General features: G+C 33.9%; 1 protein-coding gene across 1 annotated transcript in view; it reads right to left on the bottom strand.

The window, feature by feature from the left end:
• Window positions 1-18,571, bottom strand: part of SMC6 (structural maintenance of chromosomes 6) — a 76,038-nt gene that overhangs the window by 5,104 nt on the left and 52,363 nt on the right. Inside the window, exons 19-24 of the mRNA XM_036872878.1 lie at window positions 17,962-18,042; window positions 16,684-16,854; window positions 11,151-11,288; window positions 10,016-10,161; window positions 6,501-6,626; window positions 3,487-3,592 (exon numbers count right to left, since the gene is read on the bottom strand). Coding sequence (XP_036728773.1) covers window positions 3,487-3,592; window positions 6,501-6,626; window positions 10,016-10,161; window positions 11,151-11,288; window positions 16,684-16,854; window positions 17,962-18,042 — 768 coding nt within the window. The remainder of the gene's footprint in view (window positions 1-3,486; window positions 3,593-6,500; window positions 6,627-10,015; window positions 10,162-11,150; window positions 11,289-16,683; window positions 16,855-17,961; window positions 18,043-18,571) is intronic.

Here is an 18,571-nt window from a genome sequence, read left to right as displayed (position 1 = left end):
TTCCCAACACGATTTATCAGAGACTATCCTTTCCCCATTGTATATTCTTGGCTCCTTTGTCAAATATTAGTTGGCCATATATGCCTGGGTTTATTTCTGGGCTCTCTGTTCTGTCCCACTGTAGACCAATTGTGTCTATTTTTATGCCAATAGCATACTGTTTTGATTGCTATAGCTTTGCAACATAGCTTCAAACCAGGAAATGTGATGCCTCCAGCTTGTTCTTTTTTCTCAAGATTGCTTTAGCTATTAGGGGTCTTTTGTGGTTCCATACAAATTTTAGGATTGTTTTTTCTTTTTGTGAACAATGCCTTTGGAATCTCAATAGGGATTGCACTGAATCTATAGATAGCTTTGGATAGTATGGACATTTTAACAATATTAATTCTTCTGATTCATGTACAAGGGTTATCTTTCCATTTATTTGTGTCTTCTTCAATTTCTTTCATCAATGTCTTAATAGTTTTCAGTGTATAGATCTTTCACTTCCTTGGTTAAATTTCCTAAGTATTTTATTGTTTTTGATGCTATTGTAAATGGGATCGTTTTCTTTATTTCTTTTTCTCAAACATTTTAAGTGCAAAGTTAATCTTTTATTACTTGAATTCTAGTGACATCTAGTGGTTAAACTGCTTTCAAAGTAATTACCGAATGTCACAAGGACACAGGACCAACTTAAAGAGGCTCACACTGGTCAAAGAATAACAGCAGCAATCAATTGAAATACATAACTCTCTTTTAAAAATTTCTCTTAGTAAGTGTTCATGGGAACAATATAAAAGTAATTAGTGAGATAACATTTTCATATAATTTCCTAAGAAGACAGTATAAGTAACATTTGAAGGAACTCGATTTCATTTTAAGAGAATTCCAGATATACATATATGCACTCAAGGTGAAAAAACAGAGCACCAACCAGTTTTATCATATGTGTTTTAACAGATATACAGCTTCACGTATTTTCCAAAACACTATTTGAAAAATTATTTGGTTCTCAAGTGAGCATTCACTTATATTTTAATCTTCTAAGGGTTATAAAAAATTCTGAATTTAAACATACACTGAAATTTTATATTTATCATCTGAAGTCTGAATTCTCTATGAAAATCCAAACACAAAAGCAACATAAGCAGTAAAAAGCCAAACAAAACCAACCAAACACACACACACACACACACACACACACACACCCCCCAAAAGAAAAGTAAGAACTAAGTAACAGGATGCAGTCTTTTGCTCCCAAACTGCATCTTGTATCATTCTAATGAATGAAGCCCCAGATAAATTACGGAGATCTAAATTTTATCCCTGGCCTATTAGTAAACCTATCATGGGACTTCTGCCTCAGGTTTCTTATTTGTAAAATGAAGACTAGAAAACTTGAAGATTCTTAAAGCAATAATATTCTGTTGAATAACAGCGATGATAGTGTCAGAAAATCTAGTTTCAGTTGTCTTGAACAGTTATGGCTCTGGGGATAAATTATCCAAACACCTAATATTTTCTTCTTTTTTTTCACTTTTACTAGAGTATAATTCGTATACAGTAAAGAACACAAAGCTTAAGTGTTTAGCTCAAATAATTCTGACATATACGTACACATATACACACACACCCGGGTAACCACTACTCAGATCAAGACAGGACATTTCTAGCATCTCAGCAGATTCCCTGTGTCCTCTCCCGTCAACTACCAGCCCCTAAAAGGTAACCACTATTTTGACTTTAATTACTGTAGATAAGTTTTACTGGTTTTTGAAGAGTTCTGAAAAGTGGAATTGCTTTAATAGACCCTGCAAGACAGGTTTCTAAATTAGTTCTACCAAATTATACTCCCACTAGCAAGGTGTAAGCGTTCTAAGTCCACAACCTCACCCACACAAGGTATTGTTCATTTTAGTCACAATAACAGGAGTGGGATAGTAACTTACTATGGTATAAACTTGTATTTCTCTGATGACTAGCGATACTGAGCACTTTTTCATGTGCTTATTCACCACTTGGCGAATTAATGACTTTTAACCATTTTTAAATGTATTGTCATTCTTTTTCTCAATTATTATTATTCTTAAAAATTTTTAGATGAGTTCTTAGTTGCATATCTGTATGGCAAATTATTACTTATTCTAAGTATTAAAATGGAAGTATAAAATTTATGGCAACTAAGAATAGTAAGCAAATATTTGAGAAGTTTGCCCCAATTATTTAGAGTGCGTAGTTGCTTTTGACCTCCTGACTACACTATTTTTAATGCTATATCCCACACTCCTCCTTTAATGCATGTGACTAGGATAGAATCCAGACACACAGACTCCACAATTTGAAAGTGGTGGCTTCGTTTATACAAAAGAGGCTAGATCTAGGGATACCTTCCAAAATAAGTAGCACAAAGACAATTACATGGGGTCGAACATTCTTTGAGAAATTCTTTTCTGGCTTCCTATAGTGGGGCCAGAGAATACAGACTTTCTATAATGTCCCACGTAATTTAAAATGCTACATGACCCAGCAATCCCACTACTGGGCATACACCCTGAGAAAACCATAATTCAAAAAGAGTCATGTACCAAAATGTTCATTGCAGCTCTATTTACAATAGCCAGGACATGGAAGCAACCTAAATGTCCATCGACAGGTGAATGGATAAAGAAGATGTGGCACATATATACAATGGAATATTACTCAGCCATAAAAAGAAACGAAATGGAGTTATTTGTAGTGCGGTGGATGGAGTTAGAGTCTGTCCTACAGAGTGAAGTAAGTCAGAAAGAGAAAAACAAATACAGTATGCTAACACATATATATGGAATCTAAGGAAAAAAAAAAAAAAGGTCATGAAGAACCTAGTGGCAAGACGGGAATAAAGACACAAACCTACTAGTGAATGGACTTGAGGATATGGGGAGGGGGAAGGGTAAGATGTGACAAACTGAGAGAGTGGCATGGACATATATACACTACCAAACGTAAAATAGATAGCTAGTGGGAAGCAACCGCATAGCACAGGGAGATCAGCTCTGTGCTCTGTGGCCACCTAGAGGGGTGGGAGAGGGAGGGAGGGAGATGCAAGAGGGAAGAGATATGGGAACATATGTATATGTATAACTGATTCACTTTGTTATAAAGCAGAAACTAACACACCATTGTAAAGCAATTATACTCCAATAAAGATGTTAAAAAAAATGCTATATGAATTTTAAAAAGGAACCAGTGGAGTGAAAAGAGAAGGTAAATATTTGTCACTGAAAATAAAATTCCTAATTATCACCATAAGAAAATAATGTGGCTGTCTGGGGGAAAAAAAAAAAGCTAAAGTAATGGCTTTAGTCAGTAAAATCAATTTAATTTTCAACACTTTGGCAAAGACTATCTTTAACTTCAAAATAAGTTATTTTGTTTTCCATGACAACAGATCAAAATATCATCAAAAGAAACGAAGCAGCTAATTCTCCTAATGACTAACATGCAAAGAGTTAAGATACTTACGGATATAGTAAGAGTTTCATTCTTGTGGTCAAAATTCATTTTTCCACAATAGGCCCGCTGGGATAATAAGTTGTCAAAGTACAATTTGCATCGTAAAGTCAAACACCTTGAAGAAAGAAATTGGGCACATTAAAAAGATTACAGAGATACAGAACTGTATATTCAGCATGATCTTTACACCAGCATGTAAGGCCAGATGAAAATATGCCAAGATGTTAACACTGGTGCCCATTTAATAGGTAAAATTCTAGATGATTTTTGCCTGTGTCTTTATATTTCATTCATGTCTCCACATTTTTACCACTTCATTTCCTTTTTTAATAAACAAACATCGATAAAATGAATAAAGATATCATCCCACATATAATGAAACCCATTATATTACAGCCAGTCCATATGAATGTATCAATCATTCAACTAATTTATATATAACCCTAATACAGAAGGCATGAATCTTGTCCTTGAGAGAATTAAACTCTAGTAGTGTTAAGATAATGGTAAACTGCCTATTCATTTGCCTGTCTCCTCCTAACTTTACAGTAGCAAAAAAGGGCAAAGGCAATCTCTTAATCATGCTGTATCTGTAATACCTTACGCACTGTCTAGCACAACGTGAACTTCACTTATTTGTCATATGGCATTCTGCTGTAAGGAAGAGCTTTCCCTTCTTCCTCATTTATTTACTTACCACCTTTCTATTTATAAGGATGCAGTCACAGGTTCTTATTTTATTCATTGGGTTATCATCCATTACTGTTCTTACTTATTTTGGTCTTCAAATTGTCCCAGATTTTGCCAATGGAGTCCCTTCAAGCTGCCTATGTCCTTTTATCATGACTCCACATTTTTGGGGGGCACTTCCTTACTTTCTGGCATAGCAAGAGGCTCATCTATACTTTCCCTGCTCTGCTCCGGTATCATCAGCCATTTCTCAAAGGAGCCTTGATTCCTTTTGTTGGGGAATGGTATTTAGAAAATAAGATCTAGGTGACAAGTGACTAGCTATTTTTCTTAGCATCTTTGCTCCTTAATGAGTCTAAGGCTCCTTTCTTCAGAATAACTATCGTTTTATTCTTTTCCCTCCCGATTCCCTTCCTAAACTGTATTAAATCTCCACATTAGAAAATACTGATAGTCTGAGTTTTCTTTTGCTGCCACAACTATTGCTAGCTGGTTTTCAGAATTTTCCGTTAACTTTTCTTTCTTTCAATACTGATATGTATTCTTCAATTGCTTCCACTCATGGGATGACTAAAAGAGACTGTCCTCATAAAATGGCAAGGTTCTCCAGTGTAAAGAGATAAACAATTTTAAAAATTTGACCATTTTTATTGTCCTCCCAAGATTGGATAAACAATATAAAACATGTCAGTGGTGAAGAAACATATCAAGATAATAAACTAAATAAGACCAATACCTTTACAGAAAATATTCTAAAATTTTCTGAATAACAATATGAAAACGAACCCTACTGCTTCTGGAGAAGACACAGTAATAGGCATTAGATTTACTCTTCTGCGTGAAACAACTAGAAAACTGGACAAAATCTATGAAGCAAGAGTTTTTGGAGTCTGGACATCAGACATCGCATTCAGTTCCAGTCAAAACAATCTCTGAAAGATGGGAAACAAATTGAGCCCCGTGAATGCCCCAAATGACTTTTATGTTGAGAGTAAAGGGGAGTGGAAACCCAAGCAGAGTCCAGAAGTCTTCCTGTTTAGGAGTCTTGGGTGGCCAAGGCACCTCCGGTTCACGAAGCAGAGTGTGGGAAAGAGGGCAGCACAGAGCGAGCTCTAGAGGACAACAGAGGCGGGTGGGAGAGCCTCAGGCTGAGTACCCTCCTCATCAGTGTCAGTGTGAGGATACTGCCCAAGGCTGGTGAGAGAAACACCCAACAGAAGCAGAAACAACCCCCGAGGTCACCCAGAGCCAGGAATAGTTCATATTCCCAAAGGCACGAGTGGAATAACCTCACAACATATCAGTAGAGGACCCAGAAGAACACAGCTTCACAGGTAGGAAAAAAATCAGTCCTCCACCAAAGCCTGCTCTGGTCCCACCTAACAAAACTGCAAGGCAGCCTCAGAAGGATAAAATTAAAAACTCTTCAAGTCAAGTCCTAATAACATGCATATAAAACTGAAATACACATTTCAAAAACTAAGCTATAGTTTAGTTAAGGAATATGGTCAAACACGTAAAGCCTGTTTCTCATTACGGCTTTATTTGAATTTCCCCATACGTACTAGAGCTAAATTAAAAAAAAAATTTCTACAGTCTTAAGATTATAGTTTTTGGTATAAGTACAGTTAAAACGCGTGTTACTGAGGGAATGCCATGGGGAAAACAGACGTTAGGCGGAAAGACTAGGGCTGCCTTGGATCCAAGTATATCAAAGGGCAACCCTACCCTATAAACTGTCCTTTATTTCTGTTGTTTGTGATTTTAGCTGAGGTTAACTTATCTCTGTCCATCTGCACATTCCTGGGTATATTAATGACATCCAGTTTTGCTGATCCTGTACTCATTCATTCAACCAATATATATCAAGTTTCTACTATATTTCAGGCACAGTAGTAGGTACTGGGGATACAGCAGCAAACAAAACATAGATTCTGCATCCATGGAGCTACACCATTCTAGTAGATCATGGTAATCAACTGAGAAACTGCCTTAACATGTCCCATCAAAACTCGTATGCCTTAAGAACATGCAATGTCCAAGAGTGAAACAGTCTGTTAACAGAACCAATGAGCTTCCAAATGACCCATTTAAGCACACACTGAACAGCCATCTATAAGTTATCCAGTAAAGCATATCTAATGCAGTTTAAGTTTAAAAAGCTCACTATAAAAGTCCCTTCAAATCCAGGATCCCAAGCACTACCACCATTTCTTTTCTGATTAAATCATGCAAGTTCTTTTAATTTAATTTTATTATTTATAAGGGAGAATGTGAAAACAAAGAAAAAACAACAATGTACAATATGTGGTAATATTTTTTAATGCACTTACCTTCTAAATTGTTGATATGTTTTATATCTATGGGTCATTATTTCTTCCAGTAATTTAATAAACCTTTTTAAAGTCCTTACTTTGTTATCCAGATCAAGATAGGTTTCTCTTGCTTCTTGATATTGCCTATTTTATGAAAAAAATGTTAAGTAAATAAATGCAATTCAATGAAACATAAAGTAAAATCTCAAATATATTTAATAGGAAGAACAGGGAGTGCAGGGAGTGCTGAGAGGGCCCAGCAGTAGCAGGTTTCATAAATCTCCAGACAAATACACTGCCAGAATGCGAGCATGCAGCCCTGACTGGGGACAGCTGTTAGCAGGGCTGGGCAGAAACAAAGTGCAAGCCCTAGAGAAGGCAGAGAAAGTAAGTGAAGAAAGTGCCCAAGTGGGGCCCAGAGTGGCTGACCGTAAGAGAATACCAGCAAATACAGATCTTCTAGCAAGGAAGGGATCACACCAGAAGGCAAGAAATGTTCCCCTTAGTGACAGATGCCAGTGCAGGAACAGAAGAACACAGGTTGGGCATTAGGATCCCCCCAGCCCCAGCCTGAACAAGACAAGGTCAAAGAGACCGGGAAGACACGGCTTCTCAGGGTGCTACTGTGGAGGCAACAGCTCATTGCTGTAGTGAGAGAGAGAAAGATCCTGACAAAGGATGAAGGGCGAACCCTGGCCAAGGCTCTCAGTGATCTGTCCCCCATCTTCCTTCAAATGTCCAGTCCCAGAAAATCCAACCAATTAAAAAACGAATAACAAAAAAAGCACAAACAAAGCATACATACAAAGATATTTATGGGGGGGAAAAAGCACTGGGAAAGAGCAGCAAAACTCTCTCTACAGACAAAGAAAACTTATTACAACAATGTCATCACAAAGCAGATTAAAACTGTAACTGAACACGATAAATTAAAACAAAAGAAAACAAAACAAGACACAAGTGCTACCAGGAAGGAATACCTCAAAGCAGAAATGAAAGAACTGAAGGAAAAGATAAATCAAAGAATTCAAAGCTAACAGATAGGTAAACAACAGGTTACAAACAGACAAGAGGAGGAGAAGCATGAACTTGCAGAACCCAAGGTGGGGCAAGGGAGTGTAGACAAAAAGCAAAAAAGCAAAGACATGAGACAAAATGAGATGATGCATAGGAACAAACAGACAACACAGAAAACATCAACAGACAAAGAGATGAGAAATGAGAAAAACAAACAAAACAGGAAAAAAACCCAGATAAAATGGTTAGACAAAATAACTAGAGAAGAAAAAATACATGCAACATATGTATAACTGAAGACCTCTAAAAAGAACACTAGACAACAGAACAGAAAATACTTAAAAGTAAAATACCAGAAAACTTTTAAGAAGTAAGACTTAAATCTATATATTTTTAAAAAAAGCACTGTGTATACCAAGGAAAGGATCACAGAATTTGACATTCTGGATAAGTTACAGAACTTAACAGATGAGCATCATGATACACAGATACTCAGGAGAACGAGGCTTTTATACCAGGCTAAACTCTTATCTTTCAAACTCAAAAGCTAGACACAAATAGTTTTGAACTTGCAAAAATACAAAAAATATTACTCCTATGGCCATTCTTAAGAAAACAATTAGAGGACCAATAACTTTTCAAATGGCTAAACAGCCGTTTGGAAAAAGATAAAATACATTCCTCACATCAAAAATATTCACAGAAAAAGAAATACAAATAAACGGTCCTTAAGACATGAAAAGATGTTAACCACATTTAATAGAAGTGAAATGCAAATTAAAATTACACTGAGGTGTATATATATATTTTTAGGAAATATATCTATCAGCAAAAAGAATCTAAGATAATCACACATTGTTTAGGCTGTGGGGAAACAGGCACTCACTGCTGACAGGAGTGAAAAAAAAAAGGACAATCCCTAGAAAGGGGACTCTGCCAAAATGGAGTGTATCCTATTAAAAAAACAAAAAACAAAAACCCGAATTTATACAAAATAATGCATGTATAAAATTATTTGTTGTGTACCACCATTTATAATAGCAAAAAGTCAAGTTAAAACTCAACTATCCATCAGTAGGAGATGATTAAATACTGTGAAACATAAAAACACAATGAGAAAATGCCTATGTACTGATATGGAAAGATCTACAAAATATATCATTAAATCAAAGAAAGCAACCTAAAACAGCTTAGTGTACTACTTTTTGTATCTGCAAGGATGAAAACACATACTCATATAATCTTGCCTTTGCATACAGAAACATGAAAGCATATTTAATAAATTAATTTAATAAAATAAAATAAAAGTGAAAAAATTCATTGTCTGCCCTTTCACATTATATTTTTAAAACATGTAAGGTATTACCTATTTTAAAGAAAAACTTGTTACTATTTTTGTTTCTTCCCCTTTTTCCCCAAAGTTTGTGAAAACAGAATTGAGATCACTCCTGTTCCCTGCCTTTTTTAATATGAAAAACTCTTCATAAAGCTTAATAGCTATAATTTTCTACTGTAATTCAATCATTATCATCCAGTTATACAAAATTTCTAATTTTTTAGTGTTACACAAACTACTATGTATAAAATAAATAAGTTACAGGAATATATTGTACAGCACAGGGAATATAGCCAATATTTTATAATAACTATAAAGGGACTACAATCTATAAAAATTCTGAATCACCATGTTGTACACCTGAAATATAATATTGTAAATCAACCATATCTCAACTAAAAAAAATACTAATGCTGCAATAAACATCCAAGTACAAATTGTTTTTTTCATTTTGGATTATAACAACAAAATTACTTGGCCAAATTGAAATTTTTAAAGGCATTTAACATAAACTACCTTAAAACTTTTCAGAAAGACTAATAACAATAACATCTAACATATTATGTATCCTACACATTGTTTATTATGGGTTATCTCATTTAATCTTCATAACAACTCTATACGGTAAGTACTATAATTATACCCATTTTATAGATGAGAAATTTGAGGTTCAGAGCCATTAGATAACTTTCCAAAGTCAGTTTAGTAGGTAACAGAATTGCAATTCAAACTGAGGTACTCTTGCTTCAGAACCCACGCTCGAACTAAACTAGAGCTTCCATTTTCACAAGTAATATGAAAATATCCATTTCACTGAAATCTCACTGACATGAAATATGTGTTCTTTTCATCTTGATATATATGAAAATGGCTTCTAATTGTTTTGCTTTGCATTTCTTTGATTACTTCTGAAGCTGAATATCCTCATGTCTATATGAATCTTACAGGTATAAAAATGGCAATTATGTTAAAATGTCATTCTGTAATGAGTTCTGTAATAATTCTGAAGGAAGAAAGTTTATTATTAATAATACAGGTATGAAAGGCTAGTTTAGCTATAACTATATGCCATAGCAACACTTTACCCAAATTTAAGATTTATATATAAATGTTATTTTTTGTCTCACTATTATATATCTATGGATAATATCATAAAGTAGAAAAGCGAGCAATCACTTACCTCATTATTTCCTCTCGATCTCCATGACTAGCATGTTCTGCCTGTATCTTTTGTCTTAATCTATTAATTTCTTTGTCTAGAATTGATGCAGATTTTTTTACTTCTATCCGCTCTGGGCAGATTTGTCTTGCTTGTGACATTTTCTCCTAAGATAACAGATGTTTAACTTTAAAACTCTTCTTTGATATAACAATTCACTGCACTACTTGTGCCAAAATATGCAAAATAGAATTCTGAACTTATGTTTAAGAAATGTATTTTAATTACGTTTAATATCATTATTGTTCTAAGCTTTATATTGAGAATACGGTCCAGAGTTGTCATAATCTTCAAGAGAAAATTGCATTGGTGTACACAACTTTAATAATTTGTAAGAGCTCCATAACTTCCTAGTGAAACAAATTTCAAGCGGCAGTTATGAAAGGTTTGGCACCCAGGGTGCTGAGGTCAGACACAGCATTTTGTGTGTTTTAGGATGGATTCTGAACATCAAGTAGTACTGAAAACACAAAGACCCTCGTGTTTGTAAAATATTAAACATAGTATTTATATTCACAACATTTGTAGTACAGTAAGTTTTAAACAAGCAGGGAAATGAATTACAGAGTTTAAATCATTTTCCTAAGCCATGTAAAAGCAAAGCTGGAATTCATCTCTTTTAGGTTAAACCACGGTTGCCCTCAACTTACTCTCCTCTAAAAACAGGGCTGCTGCTTTCAGTTGTCAACGAAGGTTATCTAGTAAGTGGGAGCTGAACTGCAACCCAGCTCACACCCAAGTTACTCAGAGGCAGGGGAGCATTTTTCTGGCATAAAGCTGTATGCACTTGCCAAGCTGGGCATTTAAGGAACTATTTCAGCGGAGGGAGTGCCATTTTCCAAATCACTCAGTGACACTACATGGGGATGCTGCAGTGCTGCCTAAAGTCCTCTTCATGTTGGTCTAAGAAGTCCCCACACTCTCAGAGTCCCTCAGTCTTTTCCTCTGTTGATTCACTGAAACAGCTGTTACTTCATACAAAACAGATAGTCATCAGACAACATGTCTATGTCTGGAAAAAAATGACATTAGGAAAACACACTTTAATAATCATGACTAAGGGTATAAACAAAACATTAAAAAAATGATGGATAACCTCTAGTTCTTTTTCTTTCATATCTAATTCTCGTTTCTTTTTATTTAAAGTAACCAAGTGTTCTTTTTGCTTGTCTTCATAATGCCGTTTCCCTCGTTTTTGGTTATCCACTTCGGAATCAGCAAGGTCCAATTCATCCTGTTTAAATAAAACCAAAATAACCTATAAAGATTGCTTTAAAAAATTATCAGCATAGGCATAAACTAATTGACAACTCAATAAAGTGGACAGGATTATGCTGCTTTAAGAGGCAAGTGTTATTAAGTTCATATCCATACGTTTCTGAAGAGAAATGAGGAGTTTCCCAAATTGAAAAGTCACATTATCATATTAAAGTTCTTGTCTGAAGTCTCCATACCTTATGGTGTTCTCAACTTTATTTTGGTAAACAAGGCGGTTTCCTGGGAAGCTACGTTAGCCTGAAAAGACTTAAAGCAATGCAAGTGTTGTATATTACAGAGGTACCTGACAGAGGAAACCTGGTTTTAAAAAAAGGTGAATTGGGGTGGAGGAGGAAAAGATGTGAAGAAATTTAACACTGACTTATTTGGTCATCATTTCTGGAGGTGTAACCTCATAATTTTGAGAACAAAATATAATTGTAAAGAAGCTATCCCAAGATCACTTTAAAGGGAAACAGTAGTAAACTATAAGGTAAAGATGCATATTGTAACGCACAGCAACCACTGGGAAAAAAACAAAAAAACAAAAATTGTAGCTAAACAAACTAGTAGAGGACATTTTAAAAAGGAATACTAAAAATTACTTGGCTAATCCCAAAAGAAAGAAATAAAGAGAAGAAACACAAACAAGAACAAATAACAGCTAACCATTACTTTTAAGATGAAATAACAAGTGCTTTCTTTTTAAGATTAAGTACAAGACAAGGACGTGCAGTCCCATTGCTTCTATTTAACATTTATTGGAGGTCCTGGATGGTTCAATTAAAATAAGGAAAGGAAATAAAAAGTATACAGATTGGACAGGAAGAATCAAATTGTATTTAAAAGAGAGATGACTGTGAATAAAGAAATTCCAAAGAAAAAGTTTTGAAATTAATAAGTGAGTTTAGAAAGGTCACTGGATACTAGGCCGATACAAAAATCAGTAATATTTCTACATAGAAGGAATAATTGAAAAATGAATTAGAAATCTACAACATTTACTATAGTACTAGGTACTTAACCAAGAGAAATGAAACCCTATCCTACAAAAACCTACACTTAAAGGTTTAGAGCAGCTTTGTTCATAACCACCAAAACTGAAACCATCCAAATGTCCTTTAATAGGTGCATGAATAAGCAAGCTGTGGTACTTCCATACAGTGGAATTATTACTCAGTAATAAAAAGGAATAAGCTATTGATCAGATAATGATAACATGAATAACTCTCAAATACACCATGCTAAATGAAAGAAGCCAGACTCAAAAGGTTACATATTATGATTCCACTTACGTGATATTATGTACAAGGCAAAACCATAGTGATAAAGAGCAGATCAGTGACTGCCAGAGATTAAGGGCGGGGGAGGTTTGGCTACGAAGGAGCCCTGTAAGGGAATCTGGGAGGGGGGGAGGGGGGAGGGATGTTAGAACTGTTCTGTATCTTGATTGTGGTGTTGGGTACACAACTTTATGCATTTGTCAAAACTCCTAAGTGTACACAAAAAAGAGTAAATTTTACCCTATTTAAAATTAAAAGATGATTTATTAAAAGTGCTAATACTTAAAATAATGTAGATGAAAGAGAAGATCAAGAGCTCTGGAAAAATCCATCACTCAACTCTTCTAATTACTCAAAATACAGCTCTAATCACGATAAAGATGCCAACGCAGAAGACACATGAGAAAGGTTAAAAAAATTAATTCATGAAATGCAAATGGAAACAAAGCAGTGTTTCTAAATGTTAAACATATCACTTTGTACCTGTGATTTTCTGTTCATGTATAATTAAATTAGTAGACCGAATGTCAAGTACAGATTTTGATTATTTTGCCTAATAGTTTCATATATGAATGGCAACTAAAATATATTTTCCTTTGTTACTGGATTTTTCCCTTGTTATGGGAATCTGCCTTCTATTTGAGTACATGCAGTAAACAAATTTCTTTAAAGGAGGCATAGCCTGGTGAAAAGATTTTATTTAGAAGATGATATATATATATATATATATATATATATATATACACACACATAGCCACCAATTGCAGCAGCTTTCTCAAATACTGATATACAGCTTGACTTCTGTATCATCAATTTGGATGTTTTAAAAAATAAACAGATTTCCAAACTCCACCTTTGGAGATTCTGTTTTAGTAGGTTGAGAATCCCTGAATCTCAATTTTTAAAATGGCTCTTGATTTAATAACCACCCAATTAAATTTTAGTCAGTTTGCTTTTTGAGTGTAGTACTGGACACACATACTACGATGATCATGTTCAGCCTCAAGAATCACAGTTACAAGGAAAAAGAAACGAACACAAACCAAAACAACAGCATCAAGGAAGACAGAATATTTGGATATCCCGAAAAGAAAAAGAACACGTGAAGTATCTAAAAATTGCAAGTATTTACCTCATATAAAAGAATAGATGTAGGCTATTTGCTGACCTAAGAATACAATTTACTGCATCTTGTTCGTACTGCTAAAAATAACTATCACCCAAGGTAGACACTTAATAATATACAGCTTTTATAGCAGAGTTCTATTAAAAATAAAAACATTGTTATATGGAGTATGGAGATACTCTGTTCCTTTACTTTGAGGAGAATAAAAGAAAATGGGTGCCATTTACATAGTAGGAGATACTACAGTTAGAAATTGGAATAGTTTATGAAACAGAATGGTTGAACACTAAACTTTCTAATCATTTTTGGTAGAAACTTTCAAAATAAATATGTCCACGTTTGCTTTAGGGAACCAAATCAGCTTTCTAGAGCCAAAGGGGTCAATTATATCAGGGCAGATTTGTGCTGCTTAATCTTTTCTCCTAGCAACTTTAGAAAGGGAAAGACGTGACTTATAAAATAGGATGAAAAGAATTTAATGTTCTTTTCTCCACGTTTATCATGGCTTTTGACTGGTCCTTATATATTTAATAAATTTATATCATAGGTATCATCAAATTTAAAACTAAAAAGAAACCAAGAGAGTATTTCTTTTAATTTCATTTTGTTGATGGTGAAACAGAGACTTAGAGATATTAAAGGCCAGTTAGTGACACTCATCCTGGTTTTGGGGTGAGGACTAGGTCGGATTAGATCTAAAATTAATTCTGATGTAGCCCTAAAAAGTTCAGCCTTTAAAAAAAATAGGCTGAGATGCTAGAAGGGACAGAATCATTGAAAAATTTTATTCTCTTTGATGTCTAAATAACCAATTTTAGTTACCCGACAACATTGGATAAATTGCTACAGTATGTATTATAGCCACTCGCTTCATATAACTCTACATCAATTATGAGGTTTTAAAAAGCTATAGATCATTAGATCTTGGAATTTTCAAAAGCACAGTCAACCTCAATCCAAATAAACACTCATTATCCCTATCAGAAACTGAGAGGCCCTCCTACTCCAAAATGCAGACCATCATTCTTGACGTAAGTCATGCTCCCTGTACAAAAAATTTAATTTGTGACTAAAGCATTAAGTTTGCAGTGTAAATCAAAATAAACTGTTCAAAGGGAGAAAAATATTGAAATCTTATGCCAAGATTACAATGACTACATATTTGAACAGAGTATTCCACTCCTCACCACTCCTCTGACATAAAATGAACAAACATCCTGATAGCAAACAGATTATATTTAGAAGCTGCTAATATATCACAAAGACAGTTTCGGAGGAATTAAATTCTTTTGTTAGCCAAATATTCTTGGTTCTGTTGTTACTGATGGCTATTGGGATGTCATATTGCAAAGCAAAACCCTCTTGGCTACTGGCTGACCGCGTGCGGGTTTACTGAAGGACTCATCTAGCTTTCACTTATTTGCAACCAAGGCAAGGAACTTAAGACCAAGAATTCCTACTGCCTTCTGCCCATATGTTCTGCTCTTGAACTTATCTACGGACTCCCAATTCCAGGAGTTGCGTTAGCCTACACGTCCCTAAAAGAACAGAACACAGCTTATCCTTCATTTTTTGTTTTTAATTTTAAGCTATCTGGGACAATTTGGGTGAGAATTGTTTCTTTTCCTATATTGTTTTAGCATACTTTATCATTTTAAGTTTCCCTGCTCAATCCTTCACCCATTTAAAATTTTCTTTTATCTCATCTTTGTTTTAACTTCACTGCTCTAATTTCTGAGTTTTGAATTCTCTCTCTCCTATTCCTGACAATTTTCATACTTATTTTATTTCTTCTTATTCTATTTTCTTTTAAAAACTAATTTTGTCTTCTTTTTTATCTTGGACTTTTTGTGTTTTTAATTCTAATTTCCTGTAGTAACTACTATTTGTCTTTTTCAACAGTATCCTTACTACTTTTTCCTTCCTCACAACTTTATTATTAAAATTTTATATTCTTCTTAATCAGTAATTTATCAGTCTATTTTCCCATTTTTTATTCTTATCTCAAATAGAAAAAAAGTAAACCACCTTGCATTACAACAGCAGGCAGGAATCACAGCTCTATGGAAAGCAGCTGTAGAGAGGCCACCGCAAACAGAGAAAAGCTGTTTCTGCTCAGCTCCTCCTCTAACTTCCTTTAATAAATTATGTTTTCTAAAATTGTCAATGGAGACAATTACAGTAAAGTTCATATGCACGCAAATTCTTTTCAATTTTTAAAATATCTAAATACATTTTGATTCAAAGGGGTAATTTTCCTGCAAAAAAAGGGGGTTATATCATCAATAAACCTTTCTCCTCTTAAAACATACTATTAATTGTTCTCAATGTCTTATAAATAAAATTTGAGGTTTCGAGAATAATTGAGCTATTCATAAAAATGAGAATGATAGTAAGCTACTTGACAACAAAGCTATTAAACATGGTGAAATTTACAGAATTTAATTGTTAAATAACTTTATTTCCCTACTTTGGTTCCAAAAAGTATGTGCTTTAAAAAAAAAAAAAAAAAAGCTAATTGAATTCTAGCTGGAATATAATGCAGATATGTTAATAAATGGGAATTGGGTAGCATTTTATTTCAGTTGGCTTTTATATCAACTAATTCTTCAGCTATTGAGGAAAAGTGGGACAAGAGAACAGGTAAGCACAGAAACAGTATAGACAGATAAGATGTCCTGCCTCTAGTTCTAAAAGAAGAAAAAATCTCACAAAATAAAAAGGTAACAAAAGCTGTAATCTTCTGGGGGGTCAGAAATTTGGCAATTTATTCTCCTTAAAGGTGTGAGCAGAGTGTCTAATTCTAATTGATCTAATGATGAAAAGTTGGTTTACAGCCCGGTTTTATACAGTTATATTTACATTTAGCCATAAATTCTGTTGAGGTAATATCTAGCCAGTATACCACGTATATAAAACTGAAACATAAAAAATATATATAGTAGAGTAACAATAATACATACCTTAAGTGGATCTGCTAGCTCTGATAGCTGATTAATTTTCTGTTTAATTGCATCATACTTGTTTTCTGCTTCTATTTTCAGACTTTTAAAATGTTCCATATTTTCTTTTTGTTGTTCCATATTTTTCTCAACCATTTTCATTTTGATTTTATTTTCTTGAGCTTCGTCTTCCTGGCGACATTTACAGAGCATACAGAATTAATTAAAACACTTAAGTAATCAAATAGAAAAACAGTACAAACAATTCTAGAAGAGGAGAAACTATAGGCTACAAGTAAATCAGATTAAAGACAAATACAAATAACAAATTATGATATTTTCATACTCTTAATGGTAAATTAGGAGGTAGAAGAAATAGGTTCAAAAATATAAAAGGATTACATTTAGAAGACAAACTATATTGTGCTTGGGGTCATAATCAAAAGGGGTAACTTTTATTCTATCTACTCACTTTTTCTTTCAAAATATAATGTATATACATATATATCTTATGCCAGACAATGTGTTAGACGCTGAGTAAACAAAAATAAACAAGACACAGTCCATACCTTTAAGAAATTTAGTCTATCAATAAAAGTAATGAAAGCAGAAAAACACTAAGTGGAAAACCAGATTACTAATAAAAAATGAAGACAAATTCTTATTAGAGTAAAGCTCCATCGGTGCAGGGACTTGATCTGTTTTGTTCACTGTTGTGTCCCTCAGCATTTAACATGATGCCTGGTAGAGGGTAGACAACTAGTAAATACTGATTCATTTTAACAAGACTCTGCAATCTATCTAATTCACTACTTATGGTAACCCAGGGAGCTAAGCTGAATGTCATAAAAAGATGTCTAAGAGAAATTAAAATAGAGTAACAAATATGCGGTGAATTAAAACCATTAACTTGGAAAAAAAAATAATGCAAAGAGACCAACTTCAACTGACTAAAAGATATCACTAATATTGATACTGATTAATTCTGAAAAAAACTATGCTAGGTAGTTTGGTTTGAAAGGGAACTATTTACATAATAAGCTCTGATAAAGTTTTATTTCATGTATCGACAGAAGAAGACAAAACCAATTACAATGTATGCAAGTTACATATACAAAATATTAAGGAACTTGAAGGCCATACACCAGGTAGTTTCTACCTTATTTGTAAATGGACATAGTAATCATAAAAAGTAGCCTCAAAAAAGGATTCTTTTATAAAGCTGAGAGTAGATACTCTTAACTTAAATGACAGATTTGTCCTTTAACATTACATTTAAATTGAGGAAAAGAATCTTACCAAGGTTGCAATATCTACAGACTGGTGTTCTTCTATAGTCTCAAGTTCCCGAATTTCAGAAATACTTTTTCTTATTTTCATCTTTTGAAAAAAAGTATTTAGATTTTAGTAAATAGAAATAAATGAAAAATAAAAACAAAAACCCTGGGGAAGGATGTATTAATCAACAAAGTTCTACTCTGCTTTATGGTACAGAAGGATTCCATAGTTAATGAAAGAGACACATTAGTATTAAATGAACCAAAGAAAAGTATGTACAAAGTCTGCCTTGATCACCATTATAGCTAATCCACTCTCATGCAAAGCAGATATAAGTACTCCACCTTAGCATTTAAAATGATGACAGTGTTGAGTCCACAGAGAAAGTACTTTCCTGAAACATCCAGTCTCAGTTATGGAAAGATTACTCCAGTGGTTCTTAAAGTCCAATCCCACTATCTCCTGGGTGTCTCTGAGACTCTTTCAGAGGGTCCATGAAGTCAACACTATTTTCATAAAAACACTAAGGCATTATTATTTATTTATTTATTTAAAAGCTTTTTTTTTTTTCTGCTAAAATAATAACTTTAATGGAAGATATAAGACAAAAAAATTAGATAAGATTTGGTAC

This window comes from Balaenoptera musculus, chromosome 13 (assembly GCF_009873245.2).
Source record: "Balaenoptera musculus isolate JJ_BM4_2016_0621 chromosome 13, mBalMus1.pri.v3, whole genome shotgun sequence".
Taxonomy (NCBI): domain Eukaryota; kingdom Metazoa; phylum Chordata; class Mammalia; order Artiodactyla; family Balaenopteridae; genus Balaenoptera; species Balaenoptera musculus.
This window is presented reverse-complemented; position numbering and strand designations above follow the sequence as displayed.